General features: G+C 52.9%; 2 protein-coding genes across 3 annotated transcripts; both read right to left on the reverse strand.

The window, feature by feature from the left end:
* Nucleotides 1-18: 18 nt before the first annotated feature.
* Nucleotides 19-13,585, reverse strand: CNGA2 (cyclic nucleotide gated channel subunit alpha 2). Of its 2 annotated transcripts, XM_075054314.1 has the most exons (8): nucleotides 13,547-13,585; nucleotides 11,452-11,608; nucleotides 11,158-11,268; nucleotides 10,471-10,641; nucleotides 7,965-8,072; nucleotides 7,464-7,519; nucleotides 4,541-4,591; nucleotides 19-3,847 (listed from the first exon to the last, which is right to left on the reverse strand). In XM_075054314.1, exons 2-8 carry the CDS (start codon nucleotides 11,562-11,564, stop codon nucleotides 2,424-2,426), a joined length of 2,034 nt encoding a protein of 677 aa, XP_074910415.1. In that variant the 5' UTR covers nucleotides 11,565-11,608; nucleotides 13,547-13,585; the 3' UTR covers nucleotides 19-2,423. The 2 variants fall into 2 exon arrangements, with proteins under 2 accessions (XP_074910415.1, XP_074910414.1); XM_075054313.1 differs by lacking the exon at nucleotides 13,547-13,585 and having other exon boundaries at nucleotides 11,452-11,822.
* Nucleotides 13,586-14,636: 1,051 nt separating this feature from the next.
* LOC142043308 (mitochondrial fission factor homolog B-like) lies at nucleotides 14,637-24,290 on the reverse strand. The gene is made up of 7 exons (XM_075054315.1): nucleotides 24,268-24,290; nucleotides 22,840-23,136; nucleotides 22,110-22,276; nucleotides 21,230-21,318; nucleotides 20,138-20,299; nucleotides 17,354-17,432; nucleotides 14,637-16,879 (listed from the first exon to the last, which is right to left on the reverse strand). Exons 2-7 carry the CDS (start codon nucleotides 23,033-23,035, stop codon nucleotides 16,748-16,750), a joined length of 825 nt encoding a protein of 274 aa, XP_074910416.1. The 5' UTR covers nucleotides 23,036-23,136; nucleotides 24,268-24,290; the 3' UTR covers nucleotides 14,637-16,747.
* Between the last annotated feature and the right edge of the window lie 1,731 nt (nucleotides 24,291-26,021).

The following is a 26,021-nucleotide window of genomic DNA, read 5'->3' on the forward strand; positions in this document are numbered from 1 at the left end:
CCTCCAGGGAGCTACAGCTCCCACCGGCGAACTCTCGGCTCTCCGCACCTGCCGAAACGCGAGTGGCTGCGAACGCACAGCCCGCACGGAGGGACCGGCACCCGGCCCCCCGCAGCCCCGGGTGCCGCGGCCGTTCCGTGGCTCACAGCACCCTCTCCTGGCTCCCTCCCCGCGTCCGCAGGGCGACGGCGGCGGAGGGTGCTCGCCCGCCGCTGGTCCCCGGCCGAGCTGGGCTGGGAGCGGGGAGTCTGCCCGCCCGCACCCTCCCCGCCTGCCGCAGGCAAAGAGCGAGCGGCAAATTCAGGAGCGGTCAATCACCGGAATGGGGAAAGCTGGGAGCCAGGGCTCTTGGTGTTACAGGAAAAAGCAGAACAGAGATCACCTCAGACTCAGCCAAAATCATCTTAGTAATAAAAAAAATAAAAAAATAAAAAAAAAAGCAAAAAAAACCAACCAAACAAACAAAAAACAAACAAAACACAGAAACCCTACAGTTTAATTTAGAGATGACAAAAACCTTTTTATCTTACCCCAAATTCTCATTTTGGTAATTTAACCTTCCCTTCCACACCAATTCCAAAAACAAGGCCATTATTTTTAAATGGAAAATTCTCGTACAAAAATGGAGAGAGGCAGTCTTACATTGGAGGGAAAAGAAAGGACAAAGCAAATACCCTCAGTTTTCCACCATGAACCTTTCCAGGTTGATACCTCCCCATGTGTCATGCCATTATTTTAGCCAAACTATGGGCTGAATTTGGCCCAGAACATGCATTCCTCCAAAATTCCCTTCTCCACCAAATATTCTCCTCCTTGGAAACCAGCCCCAGCCCACCCCATGGACCCAGTGGGCAGGAGCAGGAGGTCCCAGATGCCTACATGCAGGTCAGGGCAAGCTACACGACAGAAGCAAGCACTAAGGTTGCATGCCCCAGTCCCAGCACCTGTGCAGTACTGTTAGGCATGGGTAGCTTTACTGCTTGTGCTGAGGTTGCTGTTGCTTGCAGGGTTTTGGTGGCCTTTCCTGCACTGCACCCTCACCAACAAGCTGCTCACACCATGCAGCCTGCAGGGCTGCAGCACAGCCCAGCAGATCTTTGCCAGTGCATGTGATAGTGTCATGTTTTCACCCTTGCACATGTGTCCCCATGGCTCTGCCACTCATTTCTCCTCCAGAAGGCAACTGGGCTGCAAAGCTCTCAAACTCCCACTGAGTACAAGAAAACCTCCTGCCTAAGAAAATAAATGTGTTCTGCAGTCTCTCTCTGAGCTGCCCACAGCCAAGCAAATACAGGCACAGTTGGGTCCCACCACTGCTTTGTTCCTTAAAAATGTCTCATTTCAGTCAAACCCTTCCTGGCACATCTGGCCATCACTAGCTGGATGAGAGACAGCTACTGTCTTCCTTCTGCACAAAGCACAACAGGCGCTGTCAGGCCAGCCAGCCGCCGTCTTTACCTCTGTATTGTACTTGTCATCCAAGACATCCATAGCCCAAATGGAAATCATGCTGCCTCCACAGCGGGAGAGCTGTCCCCCAGGAAGGTGCCATGCTTGGGGTACTGAGCCACCTGCACCAGGTGCCATTTGACAGCACCAAATATAGCAGAGGGAAAAGAGGCAGGCAGGAAGATGGCAGCTGCCTGCCCTTCCAGCCTGATGTCCAGCCTCAGTGTGGGTGGTGGAGATGACCTAGGTAGTGACAGTGACCCAGACAAGCCTCTCCATTTGCAGACATAAGAGGCACAGGTTGGGCCATCTTAGTTGAGTTTTGGTATTTTGCAGGTAAGGAGTCTCTCAGTACAGACTGGGTGCCTGCAGACACTCAGTGAAGACTATTTACCTAAAGCGAGTTACAAAGGCCCAACCCAAAATGCATTTGTAAATATCTGGCTTGTGTTTCGGTCTCTGTCGTTGGGGTGGTTTTGTTATCTGCAAGGAATGCAGCATCTTCCAAAGCCCATCTGCTCCTTTGTCCCTGTGTGGATGGGTAGGTGGCACATGGCAGGCTCAGTCCACTATGACTCTGTGTCTTCTCAGCATACAGGGGAGGTCAGCATGTCCAGGTACCCCTCCATGCAAGGTTCATGTCCCACTTTCTATTAAGGCAAATAGGAGGAACGAGGTGTGATGGGCACAGAACTTTTGCAGAAGCTGGAAGGAAATGTTAGCAGGGGCATTAGCCATTCTCCTCTTTTTAGTGATCCAAGTCCAAGGTCTCAGATCAAGGCAACAAGAAAAGGGACAGGCCAGAGGAGGAGCTAGGACCATCACCTGATTTGGAGCCATCTCAGGAGCTGCCATCAAGGCAGTGGCAGCAGCAGTGCTAAGGACCTGAGAGAAGTCACAGGATCTGCCTTGTGAAATAGCAAACACTGTCTCAGCACAAGGCCAGACATCATCTAGCTGACCTCTGCATCCCCTCATTGCGTCTCACCAGGTAAATCTTTCTCCTCATCCTCAAGCAGACTGTCTGAACTATCAGAGAAGAAGTCCTCCAGATCCTGCTGCCTCATCTTGGACTCCAGAACAGTGATGCGCTGCTTGAGCTTCATCTGGGCATCATTGTACTCTGTCAGGAGCCGGCCAAAGCGGGTGTGCAGTGTGTCCAGGTTCAAGGCCAGCCTGTCCAGCTTCTCCTCCATGCCAATCCCTTCCGTGCTTGCCTCTGCAGCTGACTCATCCAGCAGCCCTTCCTTGATCAGGATCTCCCGGCCACGCTCCTCCAAGACCTTTTTGGCATCAGGATACTCTGTGACTGCTTCCATAAGATCTTCCTTTGACAGGCAGAAGAGATCAGAGTAGCCCAAGCTACGGACGTTGGCTGTGCGCCTGTTGCCCATTTTGCTCCCTTTAATGTTGAGGATACTGATCTCACCAAAGCAGCCTCCTGCAGTGAGCAAAGCATACTGTGTCATTCCATCATCTGCCACCACAGCTAGCTTCCCCTCTTTGATGATGTACATCTCTTTCCCAATGTCTCCTTTCCGGCAAATGTAATCCCCTGGGCTGAACACCTGAGGGCGAAGCTTCAGCACCAGCTCCACCAGTAGACCTGCCTCACAGTCCTGGAAAATCCTCACTTTCTTCAGTGTCTCCAGGTGAACGTTGATGGCAATCTCTGCCCTTAACTTATCAGGGAGATTCTTGAGGACTTCCCGTTCATCTACTGCCTTCTTGTTGGTCCAGAGGTAGTCAAACCACTTGATGACTTTGGTTTCCATGTCTTTGCTCACCTTGCGGAACTGCATGTAGTGTTTGATGGCATCAATTTTTGCCTGGAACTCTGCCCTGGTGGCATTCATTTTGGATATCATGGATCCCACATTCCCCACAATGGTGGCAAAGATGAGGACACCGATGAGGAAATCGAAGATCACAAAGAGGTACTCTTCATCACGCACTGGGGGAGGGGTCTCTCCAATGGTAGTCAAAGTCAACGTAGACCAGTAGAGACAGTAGATGTACTCTCGAGTCAGATACCCATATTCAGGATCTGTGATGTTGGGATAGACCCAGGTGTCTGCTCCAAAGCCTATGGCCTTGGAGATGGCATAATAAATGCATGCATTCCAGTGGATGATGACCAGGATGTAAAGAACCAAGTTGCTGATGCGGAAGATGTTAGGATGGCTGGTTCTGGTCTCAGTCCTATCAAAGAACTCAAACATGCGGGAGAAGTGCAGTAGCCTGTTGAAACGCAATTCAGGGCAGTGTAATCCCACAGCAAAGTATGCCAGGTCTGTGGGCAGGATGGAGATAACATCCAGCTTGAACTGTAGGGTGCGGATGTAGTTATCCCGTAACTTCTTCAGGTCCTTAACCAGGAGGCCCTGTTCCAAGAAACCTAACAGAGAAGCAAATGATAGAATTATCTTGCCTTATGTTCAACTCTTCTGCAGGCTTTGCAAGCACTTCTGAGAAACATTTTATGGTATGCCATGCACATGCGTGCATATATACACAAGATCATCCAAATACTACCAGTTCCACCTGATCTACTCAGTTTACAGGCTTTTGTTATCACTCAAGCCCTTCATCTAGCAAAAGCCACCTAAAGATATCAGTAAGGGATTTAGTCTGTTGCCATGAAGAAATGGGGACACAAAGGTTTCCATCCTCCAGATCATGAATTATTGCAGTTCCAACAGAAAACGTACAGCCACCTGCCATGTTCCGAGAACATTAAATTCTACCATTTTTCCGTGTAGGTAATTCATTAGCTGAACTGATGCAAAATCAGAGATACAGACCTTCAGCCATGCCCGAATACTAATAGTAATGCAGGTAATTTTGTACAATTATTCAAAGGTGAAGTTAAAAGCTGGGATGATTAATCTTTCATTCTGAAACTTACTTCGTTTCTCAGATCTTTTAATTAGATTCTTTCTCTGGAGACTGCTTCATACTAGCGAGTGCCAAGGTAGACAAAATCCTCCTTCTAATGGAGCTGTAGTTTAGGCCTCTCCCTTGCAGCTTATCTCCGCTTTTAGGGGATTCAAGCAAAGCACTCACAAGCCAGGATGCTGCTTCTGCTTACCTGTGTGCAGGTGGATCACTATGTCCCCAATGTAGATAGAGTCCGAGATGTAGTCTAATGTAGCATTCGCTACATATCAAGGTGCCACGCTTAGATCACTGGTCGGCCCGGACCAGGGAAAGAGACAGATAACACACACAGTGTGAGCGCCAACTTCCCGCTTTTATTGCGCAGTTAATTCCTTTTATACTAACAAGGGGAGGTGGGGTTACAGGTACATCACAAGGCTGCGACTAACCCTCTAACTTTCCGTGACAACGCGAGATCTTCCGAACGCCGACCCCTACATCTCTCCCCTCCCCATGACGAGTTGGCTTCTATTGTTATGAACAATTCCACACAAAGAAATAACTATATAAAGTGCCATGAGTAGAAACATATCCCTACAACTACTTAAAAACACTCTATCTTAAACACCCGTAAATGTCCCATTTACCCTGCAGAACAAAAAGCTCCTTTATAGAAATTCACACAAGAGGTAGATTGAAAGTTAAGACTTGGAAAGAGTTACTTCTATTACTCTATAAGGCTTATCGTTGGTGTGTTGATGTTAAGGCTTAATGTCCGAGGCACCTAGATTCCTGGCTGCGAGTTCCGACAGTCGGATCCCATAAAGGCACGTATTGATGGACTCTGAGAGGGATGTCATCCGGATACCCAAGGTGTCATAAGCCAGGACAGGATAACAGCAATCTGTAAGAAAACTCAAACACTACGAGGTTAAGGCAGGACGAATCATACGACTAGGAACCCATTTCAGTAGCCCTTCACGTGTTTGTACACAGGCATACCCTCGCTCATGCTATGTTTAATCAAAGTATGCTTAACACACTTTTTACCTAAAGCAAGTTCTACATACACTTACTGGCTTTATCAGTAAGTGGATTCCGCACTGACTCACAGCATTCTTTAAGTTCTCAAGGACTTTCCAGTGAAACGCCTCTCCTTTTTTTTTTTTTTTTTTTTTTTTTTTTTTTTTTTTTTTTTTTTTTTTTTTTTTTTTTTTTTTTTTTTTTTTTTTTTTTTTTTTTTTTTTTACTCCCCTCCAATGCCTCTGTAAGGTGTCCTGTCCCTCCCTTGCCTGTCTCTGTAGCGCACTTCTCGATGGCTGCCGTATCACGCCATCCATCCTCTCCTCATCGGAATAATCGGAGTCTATAGCTGCTGGTACCGCGCGCCAGTTTCGGAAGGGCCCAGCCGAAGGATTAACCCGTTCCGGCCCAGGAGCGGCAGACGGCGCAGTTGATGGCGCAGCAAGAATAGGCACAACAGGGCCAGGCCCCGCAGGCAAAGGCGCAGCCAGCACAGGCTCAGTAGGCCCGGCCCGCACAGGCAACGGCTCGGCCCGCACAGGCAACGGCCCGGCCCGCACAGGCAACGGCCCGGCCCGCACAGGCACGGGCCCGACCACCGCAGGCAACGGCCCGGCCCGTACAGGCACGGGCCCAACCGCCGCAGGTATAGGCTCAGCCGCCGCAGGCACTGGCGCAGCCTCCGCAGGCAAAGGCTCGGCCGCCACAGGCAAAAACTCAGCCCGCGCAGGCAGAGGCCCGGCCGCCACAGGCAAAGGCTCAGCCGCCGCAGGCACTGGCGCAGCCTGCGCAGGCAGAGGCTCGGCCGCCACAAGCAAAGGCTCACCCGCCGCAGGCACTGGCCCAGCCTGCGCAGGCAAAGGCTCGGCCGCCACAGGCAAAAACTCAGCCTGCACAGGCAAAGGCTCAGCCGCCGCAGGCACTGGCGCAGCCTGCGCAGGCAAAGGCTCGGCCGCCACAGGCAAAAACTCAGCCTGCACAGGCAAAGGCTCGGCCGCCGCAGGCAAAAACTCAGCCTGCACAGGCAAAGGCTCACCCTGCACAGGCAAAGGCTCGGCAGGCACAGAGTCAACCTGCATAGGCTCGGCAGGCAGAAACTCCGCCTGCTCTCCCGGCAAGGGCGCCTGGTTTCCCTCGCCGGGGGGTGGTTCCCCCGCTGCTACAGTTTTTAACTCTCTCAGCTTCTTGAGCTCCCCCTCCGGGGGCGTTCTTTCCTCCCATTCCTTCACCTGACGGTACAAATCCCCCTTAACATCCCCGCCTGGAACCCAGTCCAGGAGGCAGTCCCGCAACTCCTTCAGAAGATCCTGCCGTAACACCTCCCATGCCCGCCGCAGAGAGGGCCCATCCAGTCTCGGAGGTACCGTCTCCACCGGAAAAACCCCTATCTCCGCCGCACCCTCTGAGTCCACGCTATCAGTCAGAGAGGAACCGCTCCGCGAGCCCCGCTCCACAACCACCCACTCCGTCTGATCTTGTCCCACCGTCCCTGGGGGCACTGTCCCCCGTTGTTTTCGAACCGGCGCTTCATCCGCAAACAGGATAGCTCGCGCCGCCGACCTGCACTCCCTAGCCTTTTGTCCCACCTTAACTACCCCCTCCACCATGTCCCAAGCTCGTAATCGTTCCGCAGCGCCGTGCTCACCCTCGAGCGCCGACTGAAGCAACATCTCCCGAACCACTCCCCAATTTGGGGGACTAAAAACTTCTGTGGGAGAACTCATCCCTCCCCGGCGCAGCACCCATTGGATGCATTCGCCCGTGGGGCCCCTCCTAATCGTTCCTCGGGCACCCACCTCATTAGCCAACCCTTTCAACACCTTAATCACTTGCGCAAGTTCCATCGTCGCCTAGGCAACCGATCACGTCGGGGTCACCACTATGTAGCATTCGCTACATATCAAGGTGCCACGCTTAGATCACTGGTCGGCCCGGACCAGGGAAAGAGACAGATAACACACACAGTGTGAGCGCCAACTTCCCGCTTTTATTGCGCAGTTAATTCCTTTTATACTAACAAGGGGAGGTGGGGTTACAGGTACATCACAAGGCTGCGACTAACCCTCTAACTTTCCGTGACAACGCGAGATCTTCCGAACGCCGACCCCTACAGTCTAACACCAGCCAGAGGACAACATAGGTCTTTTGCAAGTCATTGAAGCAAGCCCTGGAGGAAGGTCATAAAATAGGGTGGTGAGACCAACACATCTCCATTATCATCTCCAATTATTACAGCTGAATATAGGCTGATTCTGAGGCTCCTGACTCTACAACAGAGATTGGCCACTTGCCCCTCTTCTCCTAGGGATTAAAATGCCCTTCTCTGAAAAATCTGCCCTCCATTGATGTAGGTAAAGATACTTCTTGAAACCACCTCCCAAATGCACCTTGCAGCTTTACCCAGAGATCATGGTCCTTTCCAACCAGGGCCACAGAATGGATGCTCTGCCTTTGCACTGTAGAAGTCACAGTGATAGCAGGGAGTCCCTTTCCTTTAGGTTCCCGCCAGCCCCAGCATCACTAATGTCAGCTGTCTGATCCTGGCTGAGCCATAACAACCATGTGAACAGGAGGATTAGAGGAGACAGGGACCCTACAACCTCCCAGCTCACCTGGCTACGAGCAAGCACCAGTTATAGAGGACAGGAACTGCAATGACAGCCAGCCAACGGTAATACCAGTCCCCTGCAGGGTCCATCACAAAGATCTGCCATTTTTTCCTGGAAGCAGAGAAAAGCCAGAGCTGGCAATGCATGAATAAAGGGCTAAGCATAGAAAATAGGGTTGGAAGGGAACCATCGAGCCACATCCTTCGTCCCTTGCACTAGACTGGCTCAAACATAGCTGTAGCTTGAGTGCCAGTCTGTAAGCTAGAACCAATCCCAGCAGTGCTAGGCAAAAATGTCCAGCACTGTTTAAGCTCCTTTCTTCCCAAAACTGGGCTCAGTAAGGTCTCAGAAGAGGAAACTGTAGGACACTAAGGCAAAGCAGGTGGCCTACATGCACACAGCACCCCAGTGGCAGAGCCAGAAACAGATGTATGGAAGAGGGTGATCAGAAAACTTCTCGTTACATGACATAGCCTCTCCCAGATGAGGTATGGATTGGTGCCAGATAGATCTTAAGAAAAGATTAGAGCAGGAAGGAAAGTGTGCTGCAGATCAGTGGGAGCACCAGGAGGGAATGCCCAAACCCCAGAGCAGCAATCCGGGGGGCAGCTGGCATTGCAAGGCTGCCATCAACAATGCTGCTTGCAGCTGCCTGCCTGCAGTCTGCTCAGTCCTGGGTCCAGCCTTTGAACTGCTCCCAAGTGTTTGATCCTGCTCATCTTGGGACTCTGAGATAAGACGTGTGTGCTGCAGTCACCAGATCTCACTGGAGAAGCCAGGGAAGAGAAACTCTGCAGCTGGGCTGATAGGCTTAGCTGCTGCAGTGTGGTGGGGCAAAACTCCCTCTTCCTCTCCCTCCTTCCCTCCCTTCCAGCTTTTGAACATGCAAAACTCCCTCCAGTGCTAGGAAAAAAACAACCCACTTGCCAACAGATTCCCCCTGTCTATCCCACTGCTTCAGACTGCTTCAAAAGCAAAACCTCTGCCTTGAAGTCTCCTTCCCCAGCAGCACAGGCAGCAGCACCTGCATTGCCTGGAGTGTGTGGAGCGGTACTCGGTGCAAAGCCAGCGGCAGTCCTTCACATTCGCTCTGGGTACAGCCACAGGCAAGCAGATGGTCCAACCTCCCCATTAAAAGTGCCTATCTTTTGCTCAGAAAGTACGACTTAAATATTTTTTTGAGAAAGGGAGTCTCTGCTCCCTGGGATGTACAGCATCAACACATGGGAAGCACTGACTCACCTGCAGCCAGCAAGTACTGTTCTAACACCCACGAGCACTAATAACCTCAATAACAGTGTTTAATTACATTGGTAATTTCAGCTTTAAATCACCAGTACTGCCCACGGCAGGTGGCCAGAGTCACTGACATTACGCTGACAGCAGAGCCAGGGCTGGAAAACCAGGGCTCTGGGTTAACCCAGGAAGAGGGAGTAATCATCTGCCTCTTCCCAAAGGCTTTGCACCCAAGCCTGCAACTGTGGAGGCTCCCATGGCCATCAACAGCAGCTCATGTTCAGAGTTACCAGACTCAGGGCTGCTCTTACCTGCGGAGCTGAGGACCTACAAAACAGCAGAAGTTACCGCCGTCTCCCCAGGAGCCCACTGGGCACCAAGCAGCCCTTTCACAGCATGCTTCAGCTCCCTCTGATAATTAACAAGCTCCCCTTAATCTCACAGGGCAGAATGTTTTTTTCCATGACTAGTAAAGACCCAGATACAAGGCTCAGATATTTTTCTCCTACAGAAAACAATTATTTCTTGGTGTTTTAATTACCATGTATAATGGTAGGGTCCAGAGTAGACCATGAGCTTTGCCCTTTAATTAGCCAGCAGAAGAAAAGCCAGGTTATTACTTTTCACCAGAAGCGTGAGCTGAGGAGATGAAAGGGCTGGATATGAAAGAGCCTTTACAGAAAGCTGCCGTCACAGTGTCTGCTCTTGGTGGGGCATGGGCAGCAAACGCACTCCCCTCATCTCCCTTCATCCTGCAGATGATGAATGAGACCGGCAAATCCCATGCGTTTGTGCTTGCTGTGGTCTCCTGGGCAGAGACCCCACATCCCTTGGCTTGTCCCCAGCTCCTCATACGCACAAGCTGAAGGTGCATCTCTTTACAGACCCAGGGCTGGTTCCAAATGCCAACCCTAGTGTTGAACTGCTCTGAAAACGGGGAGGTCTGCTGGCTGTCACAAGCCATGCAATGTGTCTTTCCTACCAGGGCATGGACCAGGGGAGGAAGGCCACACAGGTGAGGGACAGGCCAGGTCTTTTCCACAGGGACAGACTACCAGGTCCTGTGTGCCTGCACAACAGCCCAGCAAAGCCAGGCTGGCTGCCAGGACAGTGGCTGGAGCGGGCAGGGAGGACCCTTCTCACCACTGCGTCCTACCTCCCTCTTTCCCATCCTCATCCACCTCCATGAGCCATCACTGCTGGGAGCCCCCGAGCACTGTGCACAGCTGATCTCCAGCCAAGGGTGGCTGAGGCCACAGGAAAGGGACCCTACTTTTTGTTTTCCTCCTCGGTCTCCTCGTCCTCTAGATTGTTCCCAGCACCTGCAGCCACTGTTTGGAGGTCAGGGCCCTGGAAGCGCTCGAGGAAGGGGTCTGGCCTTTGCTGCTCCTCGTGCAAGCTCTTGTTGGCCCAGTCCCTCAGCACCAGCACCAGTCGGACTATCCTGGACAGGGGAGAGAGGCAGAGTCAGGAGGTGTCTGTGGAGCAAGGAGAAGCAAAAGCTTGAGAGCAAGAGGGGGCTAGAGCTGAGAAGAAAACTCTCACAGCTTCCTCTCAAGTCCAAACATTTCCTTGTTCCCCCCTTGTAGTGATGGTCTGGGACCAAGAATATACGAGCAAGAGAGCCCACCCTGGCAGAGTCCCACAGCTCCTTCCCCAGTCCCGCTGCCATTCCCACAGGGACATGAGGAATGTGTGGGTGACTGGGGCAGGGTGAGGCTGCCTGCAAGGGAAAGGAGCCCCCAAGCCCTCCCGGGGCCCCAGAGGTGATGAAGCTGTCTCCTCCCGCAGCTCTCTCCGCAGGCACCAGGGCACACAGAGCAGCATTCACAGACACGGGTCCCTGCAACCCTTGAATGCCATACAGCAGGAGAGGATCCTGAACCCCTGCAAGCCCCCACTGACAAAGCCAGGGACAAAAGGCTCAGGCTCACCCCAGGCCAGCAGCACACACAGGTACCTGGCCAAGGCTCGCCTGCCTTGGAAAGCGGGGGCAGCCGGCTGCTCCCCCCCATCCGGAGGACCCCCTCTCTGCAGCTCTGAGGAGGCGTCATCCTGGGTTGAGCCGGTCCTGCAGTGGGGAAAAGGGGGTTCACAGCCACACCGTGCCATCATGGCACCTGCCCACAGCCAGATGAGGTGGAGGAAGCAGGCAACTGAGGACCATGCCAGGTCTCGGCAGACACACCGAACTGGCCCTCCTCTCCCCTGCCCCACCGCTGCCTCCCTCAACCAAACCAGGGACAAGCCTGACCTCCTGGTGCTGAGCCCCGTCCCCTCTGTGTCACCATCCTCTCGGGCTTGGGCAGGTGGGCAGGGATGGCAGTTGGCTGGTGAGCTGTGCAGGCCATTACTCTTGGCAGTCATCCTCCATGCGAGGAGACCATGGGCACACACCCTGGCCCAGAGGCCTGCAAAGAGCAGAAAACATCCACAGGAAGAGCCATGCAGGACACATGACATGGTTTGAACACAGAGATACAGCGCAGCATAGGAAGACAGGGTCAAACCCCATAGGATGTGCCCACGCCACGTTTTCCACCACCAGCTGTCGCTGATGCTGCAGTAAGAGTCCTGCGGAGCATTTCACCCTCCCCAAGAGATCCCACATCTGCCTGTGGCCCATGAAAGATGCTCTCCTCATTGTTCAGGCTCCTCAGCCATTGCCGGGGCAACAGCATTGCCAGCGAGCTGTGCCGTAACAACAAGCCCACGGCTCTCGGCACCACTGCCTGCCCGAGGACAAGAAAATAGACCCATAAGGAATGTAAGCACAAGGCCAGCCCTGGCAGGAAGATGATGCTGTGCAGCAGCACAGGGTAGACTTTGCATGTAGAAAGGTGTTTGCACCTGAGCAACAGTCTCCCTTCCCCAGGGCACTGCAACCTACTGGTGGTCTGCCCAGAGAGCCCCACCTCTCATCACCACAGCAATCTCCCCTGCATCGGAAATTAACGTTTTCTATTTTAAAAGACCCTTGCTGAGGTTCTTGCTGGCAGGAGCTACCATCTGGTTTCAGAGAGCATCAGAGAAGACCCTACATTAATACGTGGAGGCTGCTGTGGAGCTGTTAAGTGTGAAATTTCATCGGGGTTTATTTAAAAAGTGAGAGACGCCCACGGGTCTTACCCAGCTCCAGCATCCCATGCAGCCCTCACTGTTCTGTTGCACCCTAGTATAGATCACACCGTGCAAAAGCACCTCACAGAAACACAGACTTGCACATGCGTGGACACAAAGGCACACAGGCATTGCCCAGCCCTACCTAGATCACGTACTCCCACCTGCTCCCCCCAAGGCACAGTATGGCCTCCATATCCCCCCATGGATAAGGCAGGTTCCTGGAGACAACACATTCATGCTCCCACACAGTGCAGCCCACGGCCGAGGCTCTGCTTGGGCAAGGCAATGCCTTGTACACCTCTACCAACACACAAAGACTATATCCACGCTGCACGCAGAGGGACAGTCATGCAAGCCCAACCAAGCCACCTCCCTGGGGCAGCAGAGTCACTGCCAAGAATCTACCACTGTCTACTTACGAGCCTGGCATCCCCCGAAGCCTTCAACACTTGGCTGCTGCCTAACGTCAGCTAGCAGGGGTGGCTGGGGAGCATCCCTGCCCCAGGAGCCTCCCAAGCTGTCTCCGGACTACTCAGGCTTTTAAAACACATGTAGGGCTGCAAAGCAAAGCTAGCACAAGCTGCCTGCACTCCTGCCCTTCTCCCCTGCCTAAGCAGAGAAGCAGGTGAGGTGCCCGGGCAGCAGCGGTGCGCAGGGAGGGTACACGCGCGTGCGTGCATGTGTCTCGTCACAACAGCACGCCCATCCCCTGAGCATCCTCGATGCTCGGAGCAGCAAGGTGCACTTCAGAGGAGTTAATAGCAGCCAGCTTTGTGTCTGGGGGATAAAAGGGGAGGAGGGAAACGTGCTGCTCAGGGATGCTCCATTTCCCCACCCACACGTCCCCTTCTCCCTCTGTCACTTCCTTGGTGGCTGGAGGGACCCCAGCCATCTCTCAGGGCAGAGCCTAGCTGGAGATTGCAGACATCCTGAGCAGCTCTGGGTCTGGCAGCTCCCGAGTCCCCAGCAAACCTTGGGGAAGGATCACTGCCCACTCAGGGACAGGCACAGGTAGCAGAGCCCCAGCTGGGCTCAAGTCCTGCTGCATGAGGGAATGCACTGGCATTGCCTCCTGGGCCGACATCTTCTGTGCCCTCCCAGGCCTCTGCCTTAGGGAAAAACAAAGCTGGTGACTATTTCCCTGCTTCACAGGCTGTGCCACAGCTACTGCTATGATGGGAAATTTGCAGAAGTAGCCACATTTTAACACCCTCGCATCCAGTTACCTCTTCTCACGCTCAGGGAACAGGAGACCAAACATGCTGCTCTCAAGTCCTGGTGAAGAGAGATGCAGAGTTTGAAGATGATCATGAAATGCATCTTTCACCAATTTCTGCCCTCATATTTTGTTCACAAAGTCATTCTAATAACCAGTTAGCAAAAAATTTGCATCCCCAAGGCAGTAAGGAAGAGGTTATTTTTTACCTCCTTCCTCCAGCATCTGGCCCCTTGCAGTGGCTGAGGCTGGATCAGTCCCTGTCGTGCACATAGAGTCCTGCACCATGCGCAGGGCTGATCTGAAAGCACCAGCACTGGAGTCCCTTGCTATCAAAGCTTCACCTTTTTTTTTTTTTTCTCCAAAGCCTTAAATTCCACTTGTTCTGATCTCACTGAAAACCTGGACAGCAAGGAGCCCGAAAGAAGAAACGGAATTTTTGCAGCCTTGGCCAGGGCTACTGGCAGCACTGGGTGCTTCCCGGGTGAGCACCCAGGAGCACGGGATGCATCACCTTGCTCTTGTCCCCACGCCACAGACCCCAGCACTGGGGACGGCTCACAGAGCAAGAGCCCCTGCAGCAGCATGTGTCCTCCTTCCACCTCTCCTTTTGCTCCCTGCCTGCAGTTGCCTTCAAGCGCCACATGGGAACTCCAAGAGCTGCTCCCCCACAGCTCCCTCGAGCACCATATCGCACAAAACACTTTATTTTTCATGCACGTTGCTGTGGCAGTGACCCTAGGAGACACCCAGCCCTGCCACACGTGCTGCCCTGGGACAAAGAAGAGCCAGCAGGAGGAAGCAGGGAAGAGGGAAAGGAAATAAATAAAAGCATCACACCCCAACAGGAATGGCATTAACCAGAAACTCTCCTCCTCCAGATCACCCCCAGCCAGGGTGGCTGGCATGCGTGTTTTACACCAGCAGGCCAAACAGCCTGTAGCTCTAGAGATGTCAGTAAGCCAGACTCCGATTAAATAAGCACGTGTGGCTGAGACGTCCAGCACCAGGTCAGGGTCCTGCTGCCGAAGGAATAAATCTTACCTGTTCCCATCCACTGGGATACTAGGATCAGATTCCATAGTTGGCAGAAGAACACATCCAGAACACACGGAGTTTATTAAAATATGCATTTTACAGGTCATAATTTCTAGATTTACACTAGGATTTATGCATCACATAAAAGTAATATTATATCCCCTACAACCTGCCAATAATTAGCCTTTGAGAACACATACAGTATGATCACCTCTCCTCCAAACATCTTCAATCCACACGTTGAAGGTGGTGTGTCCCCCAAATGGTCAGCCCTTCTCACCCTAAAATAAAGCTTAAAAAAAAGCCAACCATAAGCTTTCCCCAAAACATGTTTGCACCTGTCAGAGAAGAGAAACCAGCCAAATGATTTACTTACTTTCCTGGCACGAGTCACACAGCAGGAGCCTCCTTATACAGGCCCGTTGTGTAAGGTCCCCTGGTAACCTTGACCACATCCTTGAGCCACAGGAACCACCCCTGCACCAGTGCTCCCATCCCTTACGTATACGCTGCCACGGCACGGCATGGCATGCCAAGCCCACCACACCATCCTGGCTCTCATCTGCAATAAATCTCAGTGCTCTCCTCAGCTCAGCTATCAGGCACAGGTTCAGACCTGCAATTACTTGTGGGACAGTTATTTATTAGTCAATGTCCAGCTGTCAGATTTACAGTCACAGATGCTTGATGCAGTTGCAGGCAGAAAACACCCAAGCATCGATGTCTGTAAATAAGCTATTGGGACACCTGGATGACCAGCTACAATTACTTATAGGTGGAACACAGAGGTCCTGTTAAGCCATGCCAAAACGTTGCCCCCTGAGCCTGCAAGCACAACTCCAGCAGATGTGCTGGATGAACCACCAAAAGCATCTCGAAGTCACCTCAGATCCAAATGTTACTAAACTCCACAGAAGGAAAGAAACAGCAAAGCTGTTGAACTGGGCTTGTTTTTAGCTAAAGAGCATTTGGGCCTGGGCCAAGAATTCCCCTCACCTGTGTTCTTGCACCATTGCTGAAGTTACAGCTTGGCAGCAGACCTGGGAGCAATCCTACCCTCTGGCATTGGCAATCTAACAAATAGCTACTGCTGCCCAAATGGGCAATCTTCCATGGCCTGTCTGGTGCTGTCACTGTTGGTACAAGGTCTTACAATCCAGAGAGTCACCATGAGGAGGTTTCCCATTTAAATCTCTCTGGGAAAGAGCCAAGCTCCTGGATAAGTTCAGACCTCAGCAACGCTCTTACAATCACTTTGGATCTGAACATTTGCAAACCCACTGCTGAAATGCCTCCAGCAGGACAGGAGCCGAGGAGATGGTGGCACAGCAGCGGCTGCAGGGATGGCAGTTCCTGGGTCCTCTGGCTCCATACCTCCTAGAGCAGGGGCTATGGCACAGGAGAACCGGCAGTACTACCTCCACCAAAGAGCAGTTGCACAAGGAAGAAAAGAAAACCCAACAGCAGTTTAAAAAACACTCAACCACTCTACACAAGCTTTTGGGGTGGAAGATGAGGAACAGACCGCAGCAGTTGGCTGAGGACTTTTATGGGGTCAGAATTGAGTTATCCAAGCTGGGACATGGTCAGGGGACTGGGCCCACCAGTCTAAGACTGCAACAGGACCCCATGTCCGCAAACACCCAATACCTTGGTTTTGCATCTCCTCCAGCAGACGGCCCAAGGGCCAGTGGGTCTCCCATTGCTTTGCACAGGACAGACGTCTCCTATGCCAGCCACCAATTTCTTATGAGACCTGGGCTCTTCACAGCAGCACTGTTCCACACAAGCACCAACCCCATCAAACATACAAGGTGGTTGCTAGTGCACACAGATCATTTGCGGCTGCAGCCCAGCCCTGGGACTACACGTGTTGGGCCATACTCCTTGTACCCCACCTCTCCCTCACACCCGTCCCCAGCTGCTGTGGCACGAGGTCCAGCTTCATCGCTTCCCTCGCCCACCTCTGATACTAGAGTATGGGAGAGGAATGGCACCTTCATTGTAATCGGGGCCTAAAGGACACAGATCCTCAAGGGCCTACAGTGCAAAAAGCAGGTCAAGTTAAGAAGAAACACGTAGTTTTACTGTTTCCAAGTACACGAGCAAGGATCCTCTCCCTGCCCTCACCCACCCTGCCAGGGTTGGGCAGGGGAGGTCGGGGCACAGGAAATCATCTCCTCAGCCAGAGCCACGTGTTGATGAGGCTGGCAGAGATCAGCACGGAGTAGACCAGGGTCTCCTTCTGACGCCAGGCGTTGCACTGCTCCTCCAGCATGCGGAGCCTCCCCGAGATCTTCGTCAACTGCAAGGGAAGCAGTGGGGCCGCTGTCAGCCCTGCAGCAAAGTGCAGGACGCTGGCTGCAGCCCAGAGGCATGGGACAGCAAGCGATGGAGGGATGGGAGCTGCCTTCTCCCTCAGGTCTTCCTTTTCTAGAGCAGCAGCTGCCTTTGAGGGGGGAGAATTAGCAGCAGTATCTCAGCTCCTGAGCAGATGCTTCAGGAAAAAGCCCTTGCCATGAGAAGAGCATCTGAGCTCTTTACTGCCAGCAGATGGAGGGGTCTGGCTGTCTCCTGTAGCCCTACAGCCCCTCAGGGCAGGAGCTTGATGGGTCAACAGACATGCAAGCCCTCCCCTGCTTCTCCATTAGCAGCATCAGCGGGGACTAGCTTGGCAACACCAGCCCGTCAGGACTGAGCAACAGACCCCTGGAGCCCCTTCACCCACCCTCCCATGGCTTTCACAGGAAACATTTGCAGCCCTTCACCCCCATCTCACCTGCTTTCTCATTGCTGCCATCTCAGCCACCCCAGCCTCCTCCAAGGCGCTCTCTGGGCCTAGGCCAGCCTCCTGGGAGCTGGGGAAGGAAAACAGAGATGCAGACAGACAAACACTGCTCAAGAGGTGCAATTGCCTTCCCACACACGGCACTGCCACAGGGAGCTGAGCCATGCAGGTAGCGCGTGCGTGCCCAGGATGTGCTGTCAGGATGCAGCATCAGGAGAGAGGAAACAGCACCTGCACAGCACATGCTCATCTCTTCCTAACCCCCATCATGCATATTTACACCCCTCCACCATGCACCCCACAGTGATCACAACAAAACCTACAGCACATGCCATGACAGACAACAGGGAACCTGCATGCTTGTATTTCTTTAGGGGTCCAAGAGAGAAAACACATTTACCGAGCATCCATTCTTTGTAGCCAGAGGAATTCATTAAGGGTTGGATAACACATCTTTAGAGCCAGTCAGGTAAATACGTATCACAGGGCCAATGCCGAAATGGAGGGATGATCTCATTTACATCAGCAGGTGAGGATCCTGCTGGTGGGAAGCAGCCATCAACAGGGGGGGGAACTATCTGAGCAAGTGCATCCGCCAGCAGAAAAGGGTCCTCTTTGCCGAGACAAGGATTTCTTCCTCTCCGGTATCTCCAGGTACCACAAGCTCACTTCCCCCAACTCCTCAGACTGAAAAAAGTATCACTTTTTGCTCTTAAAGCAAATTTTACCTGCAACTTGAAACATAAACAAGCAACCCCAGCATGCACCGCTTTCTTCCATCCATGGAAAGAAAGAGGCCACCACTGGGATTAGCTGCTGTACTGGCAGAGGCAATACAGACCATGGATCTCCAGGGCATCCCCTGGAGACACAGGCTTGCTGCAGTGCCCACAGCACTGAGCCACAAAATAAAGCCACAAAATAAAAGTAGATCCACAGTGAGAAAAATCGAAATTGCCACATTCGGTCTGTTGTTCCCATCATCAGAGACTAGCTCTACATCAGTTCTGCTATAATCAGAAGTCCCCTATGCACACCAATAACTCGCGTGGGCACTCGCTGATACCGTATGGGTTAATGAGTGTCTAACACCGCTCCTTCAGAGACTCTGGGGGGGAGGCAGTATTTATTCCTGTTTGCAACATCATGCTGATCTCGCTGAAGACAACCCATAACAGCATGCAGAGGAGATTCAGTGAATCTCTGAAAATATGTTTGTGAGATAATACCTTCACATAATGTAGCTGCGGTGTAAAATGAAAGTCACAACAGAAAGAAAATCCAATTTCTTACAGCACAGAGCCATTAAAAAAGGACACATCCTGCAGCTTTTGATTGAAAAATCCCAGTTGATACAGAACACCCTTCAGAGCAGAGACTAGAAATTACCTTCTGATGACTCATACCCTTCAAGAGGTCACTGTCAGGCAAATATTCCAGTCTCTGTCCAAGACCAGACTTCTCTTTACTAAAATTTCAGGATAAACAAGTCAGCTGTCATTTTTTTTATTTTTATTGTTGCATAAGGGTACAAAGTTGTTGTATCAAAGAGATACTGTATGCATCTAAAGCAATGCAAAGTACCAAAAAGAGGTGTTTCAAGGTGGCTGGCCTCAAAGAGAGATCAAGACCTGGGGAGAGGCCTGGGACTCACCCCACGGCGTTACAGCAGTCTGCAAGCTACCACCTCTCATGGTACCATGGCCTAAACCTCCTCTACTGCTGATGGGAGGAGGGAGAAGGTCTTACGTAGCCACTAATCAGATCTGTTGGCATGCCTAGACTTCATTTAAATAAAAAAAAAAAAAAAAAAAGCGACATTTGAAGACAGCCAGCCTACTGTGGTTAAAAGCAGGGACATCGCTTTGCAGCATCCACAGGCAGAAGCCAGCTCTGCTGCCTGCACCTCCGCGCCAGCTGGGGAGGGAAGGCAGGATGTGCCACTGATGGCACTGATGATGGATGCTCGCTCTCCTCCCTTTCTGCCTGGAGGCTTTGCTCAAGGAGAATTAGAAGTATTTAGACATTCCTCTGGGGGCTCAGCAGCCTTAGAGCAGTGGGGACACCTTAAGGCTGCAATGATGTCTTTGAACACGTTAAATTTACTGTACATGCACAGATAAGAGTGTGGTGGAGATAGTTGCTCCAGCATATCCAGAGAGATTGAGGTCATTGCATACCTATTCCAGTGAGCACACAGGCATACTGCACCCTGGCCAGAGGCATCGGCTATGGGATGAGTAACTCAGTGCAGCCAGTTCGTGGAAAAAGGTTAATTAAGAGTGACCAAGATACAGCCAAGGGTGCTGGGAGCCTGCAGAAGAGGGTGTCCTGGGGACAGGACCTGGGTCAGGCCGTCTGTTCTGGATTTTGGTTCCCTTCACACATTTCTCTCCATCAAGCTATCAAGGCATGCAGAAAAATTAGCACTTGCTTAGCAGTGAAGAGCAGCTGTAATCCCAGCAATGTCACAGGCGGCGTTCAATCACTTGGGGTGCCTGGGAGATCGGTGTTACACCAAGCAGGAGACACAAGCTGGGCTGGGTTAGCAGGGTGCACCCAGGCTGGCTGCACCAGGTGTTCCCGGGCCAGGCACCCAGAGCTGGCAGACAGGACAGGCGAGAAGGAGAGTCTGAGGCAGATATGCAGGACCATCCTGCTCCCACGCCCTGCAGCCTGCGGTTCACAGAGCTCATGCCTGGCTCATGCCTTAGCAAGGCAAAGGCAAGTCCTTGCAGAATGACAGGGAGGTGGCTCAAGACGAGCCAAAGTCACCTGGACGGCACTGGGTCTTGCCGAGAATTCTGGACACGGTGGAAGAGCACCTGGCCCAGGAGGTACATGGTCTGGAAGATGTTCTGCATGGAGTAGATCCTGCCCGTCTCTGTGAGGAGTGGGAGCGGGGCACTGCGCGCAGGCGGGGGGCACGCGTCTGGCCTGGGGTGCACACAGAATCACGCCTGTTATTTTCCAGCCTCGTACAGCACAGGCACAGCCCGGCATTTGGCAGTGCCCTTCATCCCTTCAGCAGCTCCAAGCACCTCTGGGCAATGTCTTTGGCACCCAGACCCCCATGTCACCAGGTGGGAGAACCCCCAACAGCAGCCCTCAGGCTCCGAAGCAGTTGCCTGACTCATCCAAAGCCAGAGGTTCACCAGCTGTTCTCACAGGGGTTGCAGAAGGCAGACCTCTTGCCACCCAGGACAACCCTGGACTTCTAGGGGGAAAGATGGCTCTGCTCCAGGATTAAGTTAGAGACAATTTCTCCACTGGAGAGACTCCGGAGGCCCAGGCCATGAGCAGAGGATCACTATCACCATCATACTGCTCACAAGCTACACTCAAAGAGCTGAAAAGCAAGTGTGCTCTTAGCCCACCCTGTCTGCACAGCACCACAAGTTTCAACAACCCTTTCAGAAACTCAGTTAAGCCCTGGTGCCTCATTTGCCCGCGGTCACCTGCCCATAGCCCCCAGCACTCTGCCATGCTGGTGCTAGAACAGGAGAGCACGTTGCAAAGCACCAACAGGAAGATGGGCAGAGCCAGGGAGACCAGGACAAGCCAGGCAAGGACCAACAGCACTCCCAGCCTGCTGCGAGAGGGGACAAGCTCCCCCATGTGCATCTCAGCAGAGAGCTCATCACCCTGGGGACCAACACAGCTGCCTTCAACACTGCCTGGCACAAACCTCTCTGACACCAGAAGCCATGTTCCTCTTGTGCAAGAGTAGGACTTGCCAGGCATTGCCTTGCCCCAATCTGGATACCCCCCACCCCGGGGCACCGACACCAGAGAGCATCAAAGCAGCACAGACAACAGGGGATGCTGATCCCCACCCACCCCACACGGCTCTGGGTTTGTGCTCACCGCTCATGGTGCTGGCCCGGGCTGCGCAAGGCCAGCTGGGTACAGTCACTTGGAGTCCTCTCCCGCCGCGACCTGCTGCTGTGATGGCCCTGTTGGCATCAAACACGACTGTGTTAGCACAGAGATCCTGCACAGTGAGCCCAGCCCGGTGCCACGCATGGTCTGCAGTGCCAGAAGCCTGTCAGCAAAGGGAAAGCCCTCAGTAGTGGGAGCGCTACGTGAGCCCCAAACCTGGTGAACTGATGCTGGGGTGGGTGGGGAGACATGGTCAGAGCAGGGTGAGGGTCACCAGCAAGGACCCTGCTGATCTGATCTCTATTCAGATCAAAAATCCTGAACCTAACACATTCAGCAATGGCTCTTGAATCTCAGGGAGGTGAAAGCACTTGAGAAGGCAGATCAGCAGCTCCAGCAGCCATACCAAGCCTTTGCCTGCCCATGTCAGGGGCCTCTCTTTGAATTAGTTTTTAAAAAAAAAAAAAAAATCTGCTTTCAACTCTGACACCAGAACCCTTTACGCTGCAATGATGAAACAGCTCCATCACGCACTTCATCCAGGAGAAATAGTAGTTGAAAAGGGACTTCAAAAGCAGCAGAAGGAGGTTGTTGGGGGACTGCACCTACCTCAGCCTATCTCCTGCTCACAAAATGCAGTAGGACGTCTGGCTGAATGGGTGTTCCAGCACGCAGGTGTGTACTGGTTATGGGACAGAAACAGATCCCACCACCCCCACACCCTCACTCCTAGGACTACTAGGAGGAGGTAGCAATCTGGAAGATGAATTCTGGCTTGGGCTGATAACAGACCTCTGGAGAAACCCAACGCTGGGATTGCTCCCCTTCCCACCACAGGCAACCCCATCTGCTCTCAACATAGTACCGATCGTTTGCGTTTCTGGGAGCTTGATCTGCTGGCCACGGGCAGAAAAGGAAGCTCCCCGAGGTGGGTGGGCTGCGCAGATGAGTCCGGGGACATGTGCACCATGACAGAGGGGACCTTCCTCTGCTGGTTCAGTGGGATGGGCCTCAAACTGGCATCTGATATTTCTACAGAGAGGAGAGAGGGAAGAATTAAACCAACCCAAATGCCCTCAGGAAGGAGAGAAGAGAGATCCAACCATATAGGAGAGACAACCCTGTGTCTAGTCCCAGACATACATCAAAAAACATGTCCCACAGCTGTGAGTGGCAGGACAGCCCAGAGAGGCATGGACTGGAAGGCAACCAGACACACTGCTACAGGAAAGTGAAGTTTCGGAGCTGTTTTTCAAAGAGACAGGGACATATGTCTCTGCATGCCAAAGCAGGGAGCCTACTAAAGGCCAAGAGGGAACTGTAAGAGATGTAGAGGGAAATACCTCCACATTTTGCTCCTCACCTTTTGGAACTAAGACCCCTCCTGCTTTCTGTTGGTCACCTTTGCCCACCTCTCCCCAAGCATCTCCCCACTGTCCTGTCCTACCTTTCGGAAGAAAGCTGACTACAGTATCTGCCCCATCCTCTCCTCTTGCAAAGCAAACCTGGGGACTTTATAAAGGGATCCTACTCCCTAGGATGTTGTAGAACCCCACCAGCCTTCAGCCACCCCAAAAGACAACCCAGGACATTACCTGCAAGAGAAATCCTATCAGGGATGTGCATCCGAAAGGAAGGAGGGACATCCTCTGTCACTGGCTCCTCATCCACAGGACTGAAGCTATCTGCTACCTTCAGCCTGTTGGGAACCTGCATCCTTTGATTGATGGCTTCTGTGAAGAGCAGGTCACAGCGGACTCGGTTCAGGTCCAGTCCCCAAAATGGCCACATCTTTTTTGATTTCCTCAGATTGCTTAAGCACCCTGGGGTTTCACATATTGGAAAAGAAAGCTGAGTGAAAGTGGTAGCAAGCAGCTCTTCCAAACTGGCACCTGCACAGGGACAACATACACGCTATAAGACAGCTAAAATACAGGCAGAAACAACCTAAAAGACAGACACCATCAGAGTTGTCCGAGAGAACAGGGTGTCCCATGAAGTCCAGCTGGCGGGGGCAAGGGTGCAGGACCACTACAGGTGCAAACTCCTGCCCAGCAGGGTGAGAAAGGAGAAAACTTCTACATGTCCTGGGAGCAAAGCATGAGCTTAGCACCTATTGCCTCAACTGACAGCAAGGAAAGGGCAATTGTTCAGCACACCTGTGGAAGAAGAGCGATTCAGTATACCCTAAAAACTAATGAAAAAAAAATTATTCTCCATCCAGAACTAAAGTTTTTTGGAGGGCTGGGAGCACATTTTTACATTCATACAACTTCAAGGAAAAATAAGGTTTTCTAAAAACAAAACACATGTTTTGGTGATAAGATTCCAGGTTACCACAGGAAAAACTGAGCACTAAACCCTTCCTCAACACACACATTCACTTCAGTATCCCCCAGGACCCTACCGCATTCCCCACCCAATCCAGCACCCATCTCCTTGAGTGACCCACACCAAGCTGAACAAGATGGACTTTGCCCTGAGCAGAGCTGCCAGACACTGAAGCATCCTCTTGGAGGGGAAGGAAAAGCACACATCAGCTCCCCCAGGCCACTGCCGGCTCGGCTCTCTTCCAGGAAAGGACTGGCACTGAGGAGGGACACAGTTCCCAGCTCTCATGGCTCCTGGCGGTAGCTAACAACAGGAGCAGGACATGGGACATGGACATTATCTGGTGCTTTGCAGCTGCTCAGGACGCACAACTGCCACATGCCTCAGCTTCCCCTTTGCCAAGTCCCAGGGCTCTGAGAAGTGCTCCGGGACCACAATGTCCTAACACTTTCACTGAGCGATGCAAGCAGAGGGCAATCAATGTACATTTTTGGGATAGGAGCCCCGAAAAACACCTTCCCGGCTCCCAGCACTTGCACTCTTTTTTGTCAAAAAGCTGCAGCCAAGGAAAAAACCCCAACAAGCAAGGGCTGCCGAGGCTGACAGACCGCAGTGCTGCCCCAGCATCCCAGACGTGCCACATGCATGCACAGCTCCCCTGCACCCTCCTCGCTGCCACCGTTTGAGCTCACCATGCCCAAAAAGGTCCCCCTTTGCTTCCAGGTCAAAATCTCCAGCATAAGAAGGGCTGCCTGCTCCGTCACAGCCCAGACAGGCAGAGGAAGGAGAGGTGTTCCTATTCAAAGCTCAAGGCGGGGGAAACGGGAGGAGGCGAGCAAGCAGGAGCGTGCAGGGGCCCTGCCTTCTTTGATCACGTCCAGGGTCTATATTTAGCAGCCAGGTCTCTGACACTGCTTTTCCAGCCCACCAGGCTGCTCCAAGCCAGCAGTAGCCAGGGCTGCCCACTGCCACCCCCGCTGCTACTTCTCAGGGGACTTTGGACCCTCTCGCTTGCCCCAGCCCCCTGCCACCCCCTGGGATATCACCCAGGGGAGAGGAGCAGAGGGAAATCCCTGGGGAGGAGCACTGCCTCCCAAAGCCTGAAGAACCACCAGAGACATGGCCCCCGAGCCACCGATCCCGTCCCCTGCAGCAGCTGGGCCCTGTAACTCCAGGTACACGAGGGTGGCAGAACCGGCTCCACGTCTGCAGTAACAAGCACTTCCAGTGAACACCTGCCTCACACTGCTCTCTCCTCCTCTGTCATTAAAAACCTTTCTATTAAAGAGACAGAAATTTGCCCAGCATCAGCTGTGGCAATTTCCTGCTTCCAGCCACACAGAGATGAGATCCCTGTCTCTGCAACCAGCTCTGCCCCAGAGGTGCTGTCAGAGACACGGTGCGCGGGGGCACAGCAGCCCCGGGCTGCCCCACACCTCCACCACCCTGCCCAGACCCAACACTGGCATGGGTGACACCAACCCACGGGTGTCACAACACATACGCAGCCTGCTTCTCCCCAAAACCTCGAAGAAAGTGGATTTTTGCAGGACCCCCCCCACTCAAGAGCAGGACAGTAAGTCTTGGGAAGGTCCCAAAGTGGTGTCAGTCCCACAGATGAAACCCGCATCAGACACCCAGCCCCACAGTCTACAACCATGGAGACCACCAGGTTTCTCCTTCACATTTTTGGTGCTTTAGAGGAGTGAACACCCTGTGTTCCTTTCTCAGCCTTCTCTCTGGGAAACCAGAATATATTAACAACAATAAATCTGGAGAGGGCAGATCGGTTCATTTTCTAATCACCTATGAAACTGCTGCAGCTCCCAAAGAGCAGAGGGATGGGAGGGGAGTGAGAAGCAGGCTCTGAGAGACTAAGCTATTAAGAAAAGAAAAAAAAAAATCAGCCGTCAAAACCTATAAGAACAAAATGCTTAAGTGGCCGGATTTCCTCCTTTAACTTTCTTTAGGGCTTTTTCTAGCTATTGCCAAGCAACCCCCCCTCGCCAGCGGAAGACGACTGCTTCTCAGCCTCTGCTTTGGCACTTCTCCTTGCATTTGCAGCGACAGGGAATTTCCGGCTCACTAAGCCTGTGAGTAGGTTTAAGTCCTGCAAGCCGGGAAAACCTGCCCTGGGGAGGGAAACCCCACAACCTCCCTCTCTCCATCCCTCCCCAGCCCAGGATACTCCACACAAGGCAGGCGGGGGTACCAGCCTGCTCCAGCACCCACACCCCCACCCCTCCACCTCTCAGGGTGGGATGCTGGAGTGAGCAGCCCTCTGCTAGAGGAGCTGACCTGGTTCGCAGCTCTCCCCTTCGGCTTGGGGCTGTACCTTGTCACGACAGAGAGGGGCTAAGAGGGAAGGGAACGGGTTTTGTCCCCCGGCTCAGCTCCTGCCGCCTGCCACCGCCAAGCCGCAGAGCGCAGCCGGCCACGCAGAGCC

Source organism: Buteo buteo, chromosome 22, assembly GCF_964188355.1.
Source record: "Buteo buteo chromosome 22, bButBut1.hap1.1, whole genome shotgun sequence".
NCBI classification, from domain to species: Eukaryota; Metazoa; Chordata; class Aves; order Accipitriformes; family Accipitridae; genus Buteo; species Buteo buteo.

Bases quoted from the DNA above. Each gene is read 5' to 3' on its own strand.
- LOC142043308 (XM_075054315.1), bottom strand. From the start codon at position 23,035: ATGTGGCCATTTTGGGGACTGGACCTGAACCGAGTCCGCTGTGACCTG. The intron at 20,300-21,229 runs GTGAGCACAAAC...TGTGCACCCCAG, and splicing joins CCGGGCCAGCACCATGAGCG to GCCAGACGCGTGCCCCCCGC. The intron at 17,433-20,137 runs GTGACTTTGGCT...TTCCTTCCCCAG, and splicing joins CAAGACCCAGTGCCGTCCAG to CTCCCAGGAGGCTGGCCTAG.
- CNGA2 (XM_075054313.1), bottom strand. From the start codon at position 11,660: ATGTCATGTGTCCTGCATGGCTCTTCCTGTGGATGTTTTCTGCTCTTT. The intron at 11,269-11,451 runs GTCAGGCTTGTC...TCCCCACTGCAG, and splicing joins ACGGGGCTCAGCACCAGGAG to GACCGGCTCAACCCAGGATG. The intron at 3,848-4,540 runs GTAAGCAGAAGC...CTTCTCTGTTAG, and splicing joins AGTGATCCACCTGCACACAG to GTTTCTTGGAACAGGGCCTC.